General features: G+C 32.0%; 1 protein-coding gene and 1 long non-coding RNA gene across 2 annotated transcripts; one reads left to right on the top strand and one right to left on the bottom strand.

Moving 5' to 3' along the window:
• Positions 1 to 7,362: 7,362 nt before the first annotated feature.
• Positions 7,363 to 11,059, top strand: LOC108470657 (FT-interacting protein 7). Its single transcript, XM_017772047.2, has one exon. It carries the CDS (start codon positions 7,808 to 7,810, stop codon positions 10,901 to 10,903), a length of 3,096 nt encoding a protein of 1,031 aa, XP_017627536.1. The 5' UTR covers positions 7,363 to 7,807; the 3' UTR covers positions 10,904 to 11,059.
• A 2,675-nt stretch (positions 11,060 to 13,734) lies between these two features.
• LOC128283453 (uncharacterized) lies at positions 13,735 to 14,792 on the bottom strand. The gene is made up of 3 exons (XR_008273801.1): positions 14,495 to 14,792; positions 14,109 to 14,211; positions 13,735 to 13,835 (listed from the first exon to the last, which is right to left on the bottom strand). It is a non-coding gene; the product is annotated as an uncharacterized LOC128283453 (long non-coding RNA).
• Positions 14,793 to 16,724: the final 1,932 nt, after the last annotated feature.

The raw sequence follows: 16,724 nt of genomic DNA, 5'->3' as shown, positions 1-16,724 counted from the left end.
TTTATAGGTGTAAATACAAAATTAAGCAAAGGTTATGAGCATATCATAAATGCACATCAATTAAAAGATAAAAAATAGGATGGAACTATTAATTTTCAATTTTAATATCAATCTTATTATCTGTCTTCACAGTATCTTCATTTTCACTTCTGGTGGTGAGAAGAATTATTATGAGTACCCCCTTTTTATTATTATAGTGCAACTTACTATATCCACTTCAAATACCTTGTCTTTCAGATTTATTATGTATTGTTGCATTCCCTTTAGGGAATAAAATAACTCTAGTAGGATGTATTATACAATTTTTCATTTAATAGTTCGCTATTTTATTCAACTACAAGTAAAATAAAATATTAATTTAGAAGATATTTTAAAACTTTTTCACAATCTTATACTACTACAGGAGCACATTTGAAGCATGAAATGTTGAAAAAGTTTTTTTTAACAAGGTCCCATTAGTAATATTCTCACAATAATTTTAATTGAGTACTTATCCTAAATATTGTAGAGTTATACTTACTCACAATTTTAAAGTTTTGCAATTTGTACATTCAATCATAACGAGCTTTAAATAGGAGATCTTGCAACTTCATGTGCATCCAATCATGAAGTTGGAATTTTTTTCTCGTGGGTGGATTTTTAGACGGTATTTTTTTGTAGAAAAACGGGTTTGGAAAACGCAACGAAAAATAACTTTAGGGAAAAATTAGATTTTTAAATTTTTTTTCAAAACAAGATCTTGGTTATGATATCTAAAGTAATAAACACTTAATCAAAATTGTACCTTTTCGATTCGTATAAAATGAGCACTTCAAGTAGTCTTCTCCGCTATTCTCATGCCCATGTTTGTGAATTTGGCCTCGCTTCGAATTAAAAAAAATTCAAAAAAATTACCAGTGGGTAATTTTACAATCTCTCTAAACTTTTGGGTCAAGTTGTAAATTAGAAAAATATCTCTAGAAATTTTCTAGAATAATCTCTTCAGAGAATTTTCTCTCTACAACTTTTTCTTGAATTCAAGTGTGTGTAAATAATGACCCAATGGAGAGTTTAGAGATTTCAACTATGATTAAACTTAATAACTTTAATATTAAATTTAATATAATATTTATCAAGATAACATTATATTAAATTAAATATTAAGATAATAATTTAGTATTAAATTAATAAATTACTATTAAGAAAAGTATTAAGTTAAATTTAATATTAAAATATTAAAATATTATTTTTTGGAATAATTAATCAAATCAAATTCTCGGTAGAATCCAGTTCACTTTAATATTAAATTAATGAATTACTATTAAGATAAGTATTAACTTTAATTTAATATTAAATTATTAAAATATTATTATTTTTGAGATAATTAATCTGAAATCAAATTCTCTGGTAGAATCCCAATAAGAGTGTAACTCTTCCACTACTCAACCACTGACAACCAACCGTCGCCGGCCACTGGGACACTGCCGTTGAAACCACTGGCACTGCTTTGTTCGGTGATGCAGGTGCGGCAAGCTTATGGCACCCTGAGTTGGTTTGGATGTTGTCAGTTTGGTCTGGGTCAATGAGGACTCGATCAATCTAGTCTAGCCACCAATTGGATTGTCAGCCCAGTTTCACATACTGGCTCGATTCGACTAGTTTTTTTGGGTCTTGGTCTCAGTTTTTGGCCATCGGGCCCAATTTACGATCTCAGGTCCAAATTTCAAGTTCAATTACCCATTAGGCCAATTGTCTGACTTGAAAATTGACTTTCAAAAATATCATATTAATTTTAATTAATTTGAATAATTTAGTTTTACTTGATCAAAATTAGTTTTTCCAAAAATCACTTAGATTTTCTAAATTAATTTTTAAGAAAATTCTTTAATCAAATTTTCTAGTTGAACAATTCTCACAACCATCTAATTTAATTCCACATCGAATAAATCGACTCAATTAAATTATTTCCAAAGTTATAGAATTTACTTCTGATTCAAATGTAGTCTGATCGAGCTTTTGTTGAGCTAGCGGAGGGACCAATCAAACATATACAATTAGGCTCTAATGATTGCAATTATGTCCAGAAGCACCGTTTCAAAATTTCGTAATTACTTAATCATGGAGTTAGTTTGTAACACCCCTAACCCGTATCTATCGCCGAAATAGAGTTACGAGGCATTGTCAATCAATATACATCAAATAGCATACATAACTCATACATTTGGTTGTGTTGCATAAGTCAATATACCCTACAGTTTTGGCACGACCTAGAACACGGCCTAAGACACGGGCGTGTCTGGAGCCGTGTGAGGCACACGGCCTATTCACACGGGCGTGTGACCCTTGTATGTTTGAAAATTTTCTAAGTTTCCAAAAATTCTCGTATGTTATCGGTTTAGTCCCGAACCACTCTTAAAGTATGTTTAAGGCCTCGTAGGCCCTAATAAGGGACAATGTGATTGTGTTGAATGGTATTTGAGTATGAATGCATAAATGTATGAGTTATGTATGCTATTTGATGTATATTGATTGGTAATGCCTCGTAACCCTATTCCGGCGACGAATACAGGTTAGGGGTCTTACACAGTCCACAAGAAGTACTATGATTGAAAACTCATTATTGCATACTCTTTACAAAAGCAATTTATCCAACTGTTTTGTCTAATGACCTCGTCACGTGTGTGTTACCCTCATATGATATCCTTGATTCTTTTGAGTTAAATCTGTTCACTCAATACAATCCTATTTTATCTCATTGTCACCATTGTGTCTTCTTAATGATTAATATGATCACTGTCAACAAATGACTATGATAAATTACTCGTTCGAGAACAAGCAACCCGTGGCCACATCCATAATTATCAATCCACACAATGTCAATGAGAGGATATAACTCTTTAATTGAGCTATGAATTCCACTGTTGCTAGTAAAGCCATGCTATACACAAGTCATGTACCCAACATGTCAGCTATAGACTCAATCATCTTTAGAGCATAAACCTCCATTTATATCAAAGCACATGAGTTGCATACACATAGTCAGTGACTAACTTAAGATTTAGAATTTAGGTAACTCACGATGTTCAATGTAGATGTTTCTATCTTATACATACATGTAATATATATGTATAATGTTTCCATTAAGACTAATTATTGGATTTCTTTCATACATATTTCAGTCTTTTCCATTTTCCTCCTTTAGAATATTCCAAGACAAATGATATAGGACAATTATCTATATCAAGACAAGAAAAATGATGTTTCATATTTATGTACATATATGTTTATATCAGACTGTGTCTTTCACATTAATTTATGGATTCATGAAATATTTGTCTTCCTATATTCATTTATTTCAGGACATATATATTAGAAATAATGTTTCTCTTTGTATTCTTATTGTAGACACTTGCACATGCACGTTAGATAGAGAAAATTATATAAACCCTAACGGTATTATTCAAGTTTTATGGAATAAGGTATAGAAGAATAGTTTAAGAACGTAAGTACAATTATGCTGGTACATATAATTACATGTCACGTAATACCATACTTTCACGTACGCAGTATGTTAGGAATTAATATTTAGGATTAACTGTACATAATCGAAAATAACATTTCTAAAAGCATTTAGAAGGAAAAAAAATTCTTGTTTAATTACCTATGGATTATCATTACTTGTTGTTACCAATATCACATAGTTTATTTGGCTTTCAAGTGAAGAAATTATTTCATCTATAACCCCCATTCCCCACCTTTGTTTTTTCATCTTTAACTCACTAGGTAGCAAATCCATTTCAGTTGTACTCATACTAAATTTCTTCTGTCAAAAAATTAATCACTATTTTAAATATTGTGTGCGCGAGGATGGTTTTCTGCAAGATTGTTTGAACTAAATTAGATTGATTGGATCAGGAGTTAATTGGGGTATTAATATGAAAAAATGTATTAATTTTTTTAATAATTTATTTAATTAAACTGGATGGACTGATGAACCGATAACTTGATTGATTCAATTATAAAAACTTTAGTTTTATGTTAATAAAGGTTAGTTTCGACCCATGATACCTAGCTGTTATATCTTGTGAAGCGGGCTTTATAATAATATGTATTTTCTTTCATTTGTCTCGATTTATGCCAACAGAGGTTTAAGCAAAGTCATTTTGCACTGCAGTAGTTGAAAATTTCTCTTTCATTTAGATGCTGGTTGGTTGTTATTTTTTAAAGAATATGAACAGGCTAGGTTTTTAATTTTTAATTTTTTTTGCTAAATAGTCATGATAATAATATATTTTTTAATGTTATCCAAATTCTTTATTTATGTTCAGAATTTGTAATCACTTTTCTCCACGATGTTACTTTTGTTCTCTTATTAAGTATATTGTTGACAAGGCTTTATCTACAGGTGATGGTTTCGCTGCAGTCAGACACGAGTCTGAAAGGTTCTCCTCCCCAACAACGTTACTTTCAGCCATTTAAAATCGAGTTTAAACCAGTTTTTGAACTACATAACAAATTATTCATATATATTATATAATTTAAACCTATAAATATTAAATATTTATAATATTATAGTATAACATTAAAATATATCAAAGTTGTCAATGTTTGAAATCGATTTTTTGATTAGCTGTGTTATCTCTCTTAATCTAAATGCATGTTCTATGAAAGAATTTAGATATAAATATTGTCAAAATTTGGGTCTGAAAAAAAATTAAACCCCCTTATACTATGATCGAGTTTGGGCTCCAATATCATGGTGGAAGCTTAGCCCAATTCATTTTTCAATTATATATATATATATATATATATATGGTATAAAAAAATATAAAAATATAATGTAAATATTAAAAATATACTAATTTTCTATATTTAAAAATTTAATAAAATATTATCTTATTCGAATCCCATCATATATAATTATTATCTATGGAATTTATCTAAATATATTTTAAATTTTAATTTGATTGTTTTCCATATTAGTTTCATTTTAGTTGTAATTATTCTGACATGTATTCTCTTGTGATTGTACCTATAGCAGCGCGGTTCACCTGAATAGGAATCTTATTCAGGTCTCATTCCATTCTGTACGGTAAAACCAAAATTTGGTTGGAATGAATCTCATTCCATGGAAGGACCTATTATGGGTCTAAGAATGGCCATTCTTTGAGGATATCTTAGAATGACTATTACGGGTCTCCATCGAATAGAAAAATATATATATACAATTTTACCTTCATAAAAAATAAATCACAAGCCCAGCAAAAAAGATAGAGGAAATGATGAAGAAGAGAAGAGAGGCTGAGTCGGACATTGGAGACAGAGTTGAGAAAATACCCAAAAGAATCATAAGAATTACCATGCTCTTCAAAACACAAGCATGCAAACATGCATGTTCCTCAAAACACAAACTCTCATATGGTGTTATTGCAATAGACGGTTATGCGGATCTTGTAGATAAAAGAAAAACAAAGATAGAAAAAGAGGGAAATCTTCATGAATTTTGGTTGGAACTGTTTTTGGATGATTCAAATCTTAAGTTTTTTTGTGAAAAAAGACAACCAAATAATGGGGGAATGGATTTCTAGATTTTTTTCTGGAAGGAGAGTATGAAGAAGATGAACATGTATATTTTTTTTAGAAGATGAAGTAGAAAGATGGTTGGGGCCGGGGTTTGTATGAATAATGGAGAGGATTTTTTATTTAATAATATTTTATACTATATATTATATTAAAATTAATATTATATAAAAATAAGTAATTACTATATTGTTAATCATGTTGTGTTATTTTATCTATTATTTAGTAAATTATTAAAGTGCATAATGAATAAGGTGTTTCAACCTTACTGCATTACTTCTATTAGATGTTAATTAGAATAAGGTTTTTTAAACCTATAAATAGGCTTAGTCTATATTTTTTGTAATCATTCGAATTCGACATAGTAAATTTTCTTTTCCTTTGCTTATGGTTTTTTTTTCCTGAAAGGATTTTCACATAAAATCTGTGTGTTATATTTTTCTTTTCTTTTTCTTTAATTACGATATATTGTCATTATTGACATTCTATTTTACAATATTCAATTTGATACCTGAGTTTTTTTCCCAATCAAGTACCTATGTTTTTTTAACTAGAGCACATATATCAAATTTTCGTTAGATCACATTATGTCATTTAATTTAGGTATTAAATTGATAATTGAGACCAAACTCAAATACCAAATGATATAGTGATATAGTAGTCCTTAAAAATAATATAGCCACAGTTACCGATAATACATTAGTTTCGACAGAAGAAAAAATCGAAATCAATGTAATGACAGAAGGTTTCCAAGGTAGAGTAGGTTAATAAGAATATTTGTAATCAGCTTAAATAAAGTTATTGGTTCATCCTAGTAGCAAATAATCAACACACACCTCAAATAATTCCCCAAAATTACTGGTGACTTCAAGTCAACAAAAGAATACATATGGAGCTAGTTTCAAGTTTTAGCATATTTAAAGCTCAAGTAAAATAACAAAATTTTATCCAAATGGTAAAAATACATAATTTATTATAAAACATGCCCAGTAGAATAATCTTTTATTTTTCTATACTAAAAATCTTTATGAGTATGAAATGCCAAGATTTTGGATCACATTTTCTTACATTCTCCAGATTATGATACAAACTGATTGTTTACAAATCTTTAATGCTCTCTATTTTTCGATTTGTCTAAGTTTGTAGATTTCCGAAATGTCAATTTGAGAATTTATCTTTTCATTAAATTTGTTAAAGTAATAATAAAATGGTTCATCAATTTTCTTGAGTAACCTTATTATATACAAACCCTCACATTTTTGTATATACTTCCTTGAAAAACCCCACTTTTTTTTTTTTTTTACGAAATGCCAAACTGATTCTCATGTATATTACTTTAGACAAACAGAAATGCCAAACTGATTCTCATGTATATACTTCCTTGAAAAACCCCACTTTTTTTATTTATTTATTTACGAAATCATCAATTTCTTCGTATACATAGTTTTAACAGCTGCTCACTTCTATATTATGAAACTAAATAAAAGCAGAAACGACTCTTTTGTCAAAGATATATAAACAATTTTCACATATAAGCAAAGGGCTTTAATTTGGTTTTCAAGAATCCCCATCATTTTGTTTGAAACATAAATTTTGCTCCACTACTCGGTTTCAAAAAAGTGAGGAAAAAGTAGTAATGGTAGATCCCCACTGGCATGAGGCTACAAACTAGAATTGCCCTACATGTTCCAATCAGGGTTTCATTGGATTGCGAGAAAGGAAAAAAAAGAAGGGGCGGTGTTGTTGCTGACTACTTCAGCACTGGTAATCGCCATTTGCTACATCATTGTCAAATTACCCCCTCTCATAAAACAAAGATTGGCACCGACTTCTAAAAAGGAAAGAGCCTCATCTTTGACAAAAGCTTCCTTGATTCCATCACCCTTTGCCTTCTTTATGCTGCTCAGCTCATCATCTACTCCACATGATGCTTTGTTTAAACATATATGCTGCTAAAGCCTAAAGGACGGTCAAAAGCAAAAGCTTTAAAAAGAACCCTAAGAATCTTTAACTGTCATGGTATTTCTAAAAGAAAAGGTCTTGTGTCTCCTTCTAGGTTAAGCTATTATGCACCTTTAAATCTCTTTACCTTTCACACTATTTAACATCTCTCTATAAACCCAGGAAAAAAACCCTTTTCCTCTCGTTATAAACCCAGAAAAAAAACTCTTTTCCTCTTGTAATGTATTATATTTGAAAATTAAGAAGGAACAAGAAAAAGAGATTTTGATTTTTTCTTTGTTTTTTCATGGCGACGACTCAGAAACTTGTGGTAGAAGTGGTTGATGCACGTAATTTAGTACCCAAAGATGGTCACGGGACGTCGAGTCCTTACGTTGTGGTTGACTACTACGGACAAAGGAAGCGAACAAGGACGGTTACCAGGGACATAAACCCTACATGGAACGAGGTTCTTCAGTTCAATGTCGAAAAACCCTCTGATGTTTTCAGTGACATGCTTGAGCTTGATGTTTATCATGATAAGAATCATGGGCCAACTAGTAGGCAAAATTCCCTCGGAAGGCTGAAGTTGAGTTCGGGACAGTTCGTTAAGAAGGGTGAAGAAGCTTTGATTTATTATCCTTTGGAGAAGAAATATTTGCTTAGTTGGATTCGTGGTGAGATTGGTTTGAAGATTTATTATGTTAATGATGTGCCGCCACCTCCTCCTCTGCCTGTTGAGGAGGCGAAAGCGAAGGAGGGAAAGGTGGAGCCGCCTTCAGATAATGCAGCGGCCCCTGTGCCGTCTGACCAACAACCACCGCCAGCTGAGGTGAAGCCTGATGACAATGCTGCAAGTCCGCCTGCGGACGGTGAGTCCGTGAAGGCTGTTGAAGCTGCGTCAGCGGGAGAAGAAAAGGGTGAAGCTGAAGACGAGAAGCCAGCAGAAGGATATGATCAGGTGGAGCCAGAAGCAGATTCGAAATCCGTACAAGCTGATGATCATGATGATGATATTGTACTTGATCCTACATCAGCTAACTGGGTCCCGCCGCCACAGTCGGGTATCATGGCATCAGTTACATCCGGGTCTATTCCGGAAATCAAAGTTACACGAACCACCTCTGCTCCGCCGCCATTCACACAACCAGCAACCCCTGCCAGTTATGCTTCCTCCGTGGACCCACCTGATCACACTCGAATCGAACGATCCTCGTTTGATCTTGTTGAAAAAATGCATTATGTTTTTGTCAAAGTAGTGAAAGCAGGCAACCTACCCACCAATGGAAGCCCCATCGTTAAGATCGCCGCCGCAGGTTGCCACGTGACATCAAAACCAGCTCGAAAAGCTAAGTATTTTGAGTGGGACCAAACATTTGCCTTCGCCCGCGACACACCAGAAACTTCCTCGTTTCTAGAAGTGTCTGTTTGGGCCGATGCGGGTGGCGCCAATTTCTTAGGCGGGGTTTGTTTCGATGCGACGGAGATTCCTTTACGAGACCCACCGGATAGCCCCTTGGCACCTCAATGGTATAGGTTAGAAGGAGGTGGAGCTCATAGAGGTGATCTAATGCTTGCTACTTGGATCGGAACCCAAGCTGACGAAGCATTTCCTGATTCGTGGAAATCGGACGCCGTCGGTAACCTTGTGAGTTCTCGTGCCAAAATTTATCTCTCTCCTAAGCTTTGGTACCTTCGAGCTTCCGTCCTTGAAGCGCAAGATATTTTGCCATTGACGGCGTTGAAAGAAGGTTCATTTCAAATAAAAGCGCAATTGGGATTCCAAGTGCAGAAAACTAAAGCTTCTATTTCTCGTAACGGAAATCCATCATGGAATGAAGATCTCATGTTCGTAGCCGCCGAGCCATTTGCCGAACATTTAATATTCTATCTCGAGTACCGCCAACAGAAAGGACCAGTGACACTAGGAGTCGTCGGAATCCCGCTGACCTCCATTGAACGTCGTGTCGATGATCGAAAAGTGATATCTCGATGGTTCAATCTCGAGGATCCAAAAAGTGATAAGAAAGGCTACAAAGGCAGAGTACATTTGAGCCTATGTTTTGACGGTGGATATCACGTGATGGATGAGGCGGCGCACGTCTGCAGTGATTACCGGCCGACTGCAAGACAGTTGTGGAAACCACCGGTCGGGACACTTGAGCTTGGGATCATTGGTTGTAAGAATTTGTTGCCGATGAAAACTATAAACAGTAAAGGGTCTACGGATGCATACACCGTGGCAAAATACGGGTCGAAATGGGTCCGAACTCGTACAGTGTCCGATTCTTTAGATCCAAAATGGAATGAGCAGTACACGTGGAAGGTATATGATCCATGTACGGTGTTGACAATAGGTGTGTTCGATAGTTGGGGAGCATTGGACATTGACAGTGGAAAAGAAGCCACGCGTCCCGACTTCCGCATGGGAAAAGTACGAATACGTGTATCTACTTTGGAAACGGGTAAGGTGTACAAAAATACATATCCGTTGGTGATGTTGGGTAATAGCGGGGTACAAAAAATGGGTGAGCTGGAGGTGGCTGTAAGGTTTGTTCGTGCAGCTCCAACACTAGATTTCTTACACGTGTACTCTCAGCCTTTGTTACCGTTGATGCACCATATAAAGCCTTTAGGAATGCCCCAACAAGAGATGCTGAGGAGCACATCCGTGAAAATCTTGGCCGCACACTTGTCGCGATCAGAGCCACCACTGAGGAGTGAAGTGGTCCGTTACATGCTCGATGCCGACTCACACACGTTCAGCATGCGAAAAGTACGTGCGAATTGGTCAAGGATAGTCAATGTGCTATCGTGTTTGATTGATATGGTACGGTGGATAGAGGATACACGTATGTGGAAGAATCCAACGGCTACGATACTTGTGCATGCATTGCTAGTGATGCTGGTGTGGTTCCCTGATTTGATCATTCCCACGTTGGCATTTTATGTGTTTGCGATTGGAGTATGGAACTATAGGTTTAGATCAAAGGAGAAATTACCCCACTTTTGTCCTAAGATGTCATTGGCAGACAGCGTGGATCGTGATGAACTCGATGAAGAGTTCGATACAATGCCAAGCACCCGATCACCGGACATTATACGCACGAGGTATGATAAGTTACGCGCGATTGGTGCACGTGTGCAAAACATATTGGGTGATGTCGCCACGCAAGGCGAACGTGTTCAAGCATTGGTGACATGGCGAGACCCACGTGCGACGGCCATTTTTGTTGGATTATGTTTGATGGTGGCATTCGTGTTATATTTGGTACCACCAAAGATGATAGCAATGGCATTCGGGTTCTACTATTTCCGGCACCCGGTATTTCGGGATCAGATGCCGTCACCGGCACTGAACTTCTTCCGAAGGCTTCCATCTTTATCCGACAAAATAATGTAGGGTTGAGGGTGAAGTGAAGGGGCAAGTTGTAATCATTTTTTCCTTCAAATCTTTTTGTTAGTTTGACGTGCAACTTACATACATATAATCTTTTTCTTGGTAAGCAAAAAAAATGGTGTTATGAAATAATTAATAAGTTAGAATTGTATGATAAAAGTGAAGAGTATAGTTTTTATTTATTTATTTATTTATTTATTTATTTTAATTATCAACCATATTACTACAGTAAGGTCTGTGTTTATTATTGGGTTACAGCAACCATTGATGAGAATCCTGAATATTTGGAAGTAGTATTAGAATGCAGAAAGGTTTTGTTTATCTCAGTGTCTTTTTTTATTTTATCTATCATAATAAAAGAATGGAAAAGCAAGCCGCAAATAATCAATAACAATAGCTGTTTTGAAACTAGAGTTGGTAAATTCAATTGATTGATTTCCAAAACCAACTCAAAACGGGTTTAACTTAATTTGTATCTACACCACTATACTAGCCAACTCCTATAGTTGTGGTTCATATTCCTAATACCCAAATTCTATCCCACTCCCTTCTTGGGCTGGCTTATTAAATCATTTTCCTATAATAATAAAAAAATGTCCAAACTTAGACAGTTTTAAACAGAAACTGATCAGTTTAGCGTTTATTATTTAGGAAAGTATGTGGAAATGTCAAATGATAAGAGTCTATATAATACTCAAGAAAAATCTAAATTGAATTTTCTCTGATAATGTATATATAAACAGTTGATTTTAATTAGCAAATTGCAACCACATATGATAAAAGGAGTAGATTGATTTAAGAAGATAAGATTTAAATGAAAAGTTTGTGGTTGAATAAATCATACAAATAGTTTAAGGGAAAAAAAAGTTATGTTGGATATGTTTTTCTCTAATATTTAGATATTCATGTATCGCTTCAGATATAATTTAGATCCGAGTCGCGCTAACTGTGTTACTGTTAGAGTTTTTACTCTCATTTTATAATTCATCAATATATATATTTAGATGCTTGCATTTCATACACTGATGATTTATATATCACTATTTCAAAATTCTTAAAATGGTATTTTAAATTTAATTGTTTAGTTGAAGGAAGATATATTTTAAAATTTTTTTGAAGTAAATTGAAATTTTAAAAGATTTGACTTAAAATTGGGTGGGAATTATTCAAACATTTTAAACAATGAAGATTAGGATTACAGCTACAAATATATCAAACAATGAGTGGTGTCCACGTAGAAAACATGTTATTCTACATATTGCAACCTTGAAAAGATCCAAAGATATGGAGGGAGTTTACAGATTTATTGGATACAACCGTTTTTAAGATAGTTGGAAATGATCATAATACACATTAGCAGCGTTAGGAATTAAAGGAAAAAAGAGAGCATCCCAAGTGAAACGCTTTGCCTATCTGAGTTACAGTATAAGTCACCTTTTAACATCTCCTTGTGTCCAAAGAAGGATGGGGTAGAAAGAGAGGTATGAGGAATGGGGTTTTTTAATTTATTTTATCTTTATATAAAATTAATTTTTATTTTTTATTTTTTAAAATTATTTGTTTATTTGGTATATTTTTAAATTTTATATATTATTATTTCTTGTCAACAATATTTTTTATTTTTATATATATTTTAAGATATATTATTATATTTTTAAAAAATATTTATGTATTTATATATTTTTAAAATTTTTAGAATTAGGAACAAGTTAAGATCATTTATAAATTTTAAGTGTTAATTTTTAAAATTATGAATAAATTGATATAATATGTAAAAGTTGAGGGCTAAATTTGTTATTATACCTAGGGGTGAACAAAACTTGATTCAATTCAAAATTTAAAAAAATTCGAATTTTGAGTTAATTGAATCGAGTTATTCGAGTAAACTCGAATAAGTAATTCAAGTTTCGAATTCGAGTCAAGTTGAATTTTACAATTCAAATAACTTGAATAACAGACTAGTGTGAATACCCTTTTGGTCCTTGTCAATTTTTAAAATGAACAAATTTGTCTCTCTTTCAACAAAAAATACAAAATAATTTTTAAAATTCAAAATATTTTAAAAATTCTAAAATTTATCTTTTAAAAAAATATAAAGTTAAAAATTTTAAAATTTATAAAATAATAACTTTGGGAACTAAATAATTTAATTAATGATTTAAGTTTATCATACTAAAGTATCTTTTTATTATTATTTTGCTTTGAAAATTTTTTCAAGAATTAGTTATCTTGTAATAAGATTTTAATTTGACATGTTTAATTTTTTCAATTCAAGTCGAGTCAATTTCTATTTCACTCAACTTAATTCGAAAAAATTTCAAATCGAACTAGGATGATAAAAGAGGACTTATTAACTCGATTAACTCAAAAAAATTATTCGATTCGATCGAATGCTCACCCTTAATTATACCGATTCTTTTAACTGTTAGTTCATCTTATTGTTTGTGATTTTAACGAGAGTGACCAAACTATTTAACGTGGGTGCTTAAATTGCAAATTTTTTTATTTTAAGTGCCTAATTATATCGATTCTTTTAACTGTCACTTTATCTTTTTGTTTGTGGTTTTAACGAAATAACGTTGGTGCTTAAATTGTAAATTTTTTATTTTAAGTGCCTATAATAAAAAATATATATAGTTAAGTGACTATTTTGTATAGTTTACCCATAATAAAAATAGTACATGATTAACAAGAATATTCATTTAATTTAATTATATGTTCTTTAATTTAAAATTAAAAAAATCAAATATTCAAATTACATTAATATATATATATATATATATATATAATCAATATTTTCTGTACAGAAAATTCTTCAATGAGTAAAATTTCTAACATTTTTTCCCTCTTTTATGATAAGAATGCTTCGTAATCATCATTATCATCTCTTCTCCGAGTTTTACCCTTCAATATATTTGAAATTTCCTTGTGATGACTGTATAATATACCAAAGTCATAAAATTTTCAGATAATTGAAAACTCTCTCTCTCTCTTTGTAATTATAAAAAAAAAATAAGTTGTGTAATAGCCAATTTTGGACTAAACCCAAATCAACAAAACAAATAATAAAACCCAAACAAATAATAAAATAGTCTAAAATAAATGTCTATTTACATATTAAACCTAGGGCTAAACTACTCAAACCCAATAAGCCCAAAAGTCTAGAAACCCTAGCCCACTATCTTAAATTTTTTTCCAGCAAACTGACCTTAGGGCTAGTCCCTATTGCGGCCGCCGCTCCCACCATTGGCCTCCCCACGCATGCTCAGCCACCTCACGCACCAACCATCGCTCACCCACGCCTCTGACACCTGCAAAACGAAGATCTACATGCAAGCAGAAAGGACAAACAAAGAAAACAAATAACAAAGAAACAAAAAATAGAAATCAAATCTGGTAATTTGGCTATAAAAGCCATATCAACATGCTTGTATGTTTCTTCTTCTTCTCCAGGTTCAAAAAAGAGAAATACGAAAATCTATCAAAAAACTAAAAAACTTTCAAGGTGACCTTTTCTTTTTTTATTTCAAATATTGCTTTAAAGTTTTTTTTTTCTGTTATTTTTACATTAAAAAAAAAGAGGAAATGGCTCACCGGAGTTACCTCACGACTGCATCGTCACCTTGTGGTCCCGTCATCGAAGGTTTCTCTCCACGGTCGGAATCGAACACGAAAAAGGGGGTGAAAGTGGGCCTTTTTCTTTTGGTTTTTGCAGGCTTCGAGGGTTTCGTCTTCAGACCCATTTGAAAAGGAGCTGAAAAACCACATTTTACGCAACGTCTGCCACCGTCTATGGTGGGTGAACGGATGGTCAGTGGCCCTTTCGACCGGAGACAAGGGGAGAGGATGAGAGAATTCCAAAGTTCTTTTAGTTTTTTTTTTTTTAAAACTAATGGCTAAAAATGAAATTTCAAAACAAATTTAGTCTTTTATAAAACACTGAAACAACGTAGTTTCATTTGGCCTCCCTAGACGCCAAAACGGGATCGTTTTGGGAAGGCCGACCGGAACCCGACCCGCTCCACAAAAGGGATCTGTGTGTTTTTTTTTATTTTGGGTTATTTGCGCAAATGGGGCTTTCGCTTTTGCTACGTGCTTCGATTAAGTCTCGCCTTGTTTTTTTTATTTTTTAATTCGACCCTTTTATTTTACTTCGAATTCAATTTAGTCCCTCTATTTGCAAGTTGGAGTGGCGCACTTAATGGGGTTTGGGATATTTTCTCAGTTAACCCCTCGCATGTTTCAGCGCGTTTCAAATCCATCCTCTGCTTTATTTTTTTATGCGAATTTCCCCTTTGAATTTTATTTAGATTTTAATTTAATCCTTTTTATATACTTACGTTTATTTTATTCAAATTTGGACCCTAAAATTTCATTTTAATTGCAATCAAGCCCTTATTCATGTAAATTTGGACTCTTTGATTTTTTATTTATTTTAAACTATTTTATTTATTTTAAATTTTATATATTAAACTGTTTTAAATTTTTTAGATATATTATTTTAAATTATTTCATATACTATATACTTTAAATTGCTTTATACATTATTTATTTTAAATTTGTTTTATGTATTATTCATTTTAAATTGTTTATTATTACTTTAAAAATTTTCATATATTATCAATTTCAAATTTTTATATGTATTATCTATTTTTATATACCATTTATTTTTAAGATGTTTTTATATTACTTATTTTAAATTTCTTTTTACATAATATTTATTTTAAACTCATTTATACATTATTTATCTTAAATTATTTTACATATTATTTATTTTAAATTTTTTCCCTCTTATATTATTTATTTCAAACTTTCGCCTATATTACCTATTTTAAATTTTTTTTACATATAATCTATTTTTAATTGTTTTGTATATTGTTGATATTAAATTTCTTTTTCACATTATTTATTTTAAATTCATTTATTATCATTTTAAAATTTGTTTTACATTTTATTTATTTTAATTTGCTTTATAATTTTTTAAAATTGTTATATATATTATTTAATTCATTTGTCTTTAATTATTAATGTTAGCATTTAAATGGTGTATGTTGTGAGATTATTGTCATTGCATGTATTATGATTCGTTTATTTGTATTTTCATATTATTGTCATTCACTTGTGTAATATTTTATTCATGTATTATTATTCCATGCTCATTATTACATTTTTATTTCATGTCATCGCATTGTGAATTACACCCCAACGTATTTATCCAATATAGATCGTTTTATTTTACTTCGAACAAAATAAATGCACATCGTTAAGTATTGTACTCGCTATTTTTTTTAAAAAAGAAATTTTTTTCAAAATAAGGAAATATTTCGCGTTCTGGAAATTCGAGAAATCGTATCCTAACTTGCGGGGTTTCGATTTTCTCGTTAAACCTAAATAGCCAAATATCCTTTTTAATTTCAAATACACGAAATTTCAATATAAAATTTAAAGGCAAGCTTATTCTCGAGGGTTCAAAGTGTCGTGTCCTAACTTACGGGATGTGACTTTTTATTACCTCGAGACGAGAGAGTCTTTAACTTTCTTTTCAATTTAATTCGAGCGTTTTTAAAATTAACATTAATAAATTTTAAAATCTTCTTCAAATTTTCAACTTTCGACATTAAGATATCAATTAATCAATTAAGTACCAATTTTGGGAGTGACGAGGGTGCTAATCCTTCCTTGCACGTAACCGACTCCTGAACCCATTTTCTCGAATTTCATAGACCAAAATCATCGTTTTAGTAAATCAAATATTTTATTAAAACGATCAAATTTTATGAGGTGACCCGATCACACCTCATAAAAAAAGGATTCGTGGCGACTT

The sequence above is a fragment of the Gossypium arboreum genome, chromosome 11 (genome assembly GCF_025698485.1).
Source record: "Gossypium arboreum isolate Shixiya-1 chromosome 11, ASM2569848v2, whole genome shotgun sequence".
Taxonomy (NCBI): domain Eukaryota; kingdom Viridiplantae; phylum Streptophyta; class Magnoliopsida; order Malvales; family Malvaceae; genus Gossypium; species Gossypium arboreum.
This window is presented reverse-complemented; position numbering and strand designations above follow the sequence as displayed.

Coding starts and splice junctions, on each gene's coding strand:
- LOC108470657 (XM_017772047.2), top strand. CDS start 7,808: ATGGCGACGACTCAGAAACTTGTGGTAGAAGTGGTTGATGCACGTAAT.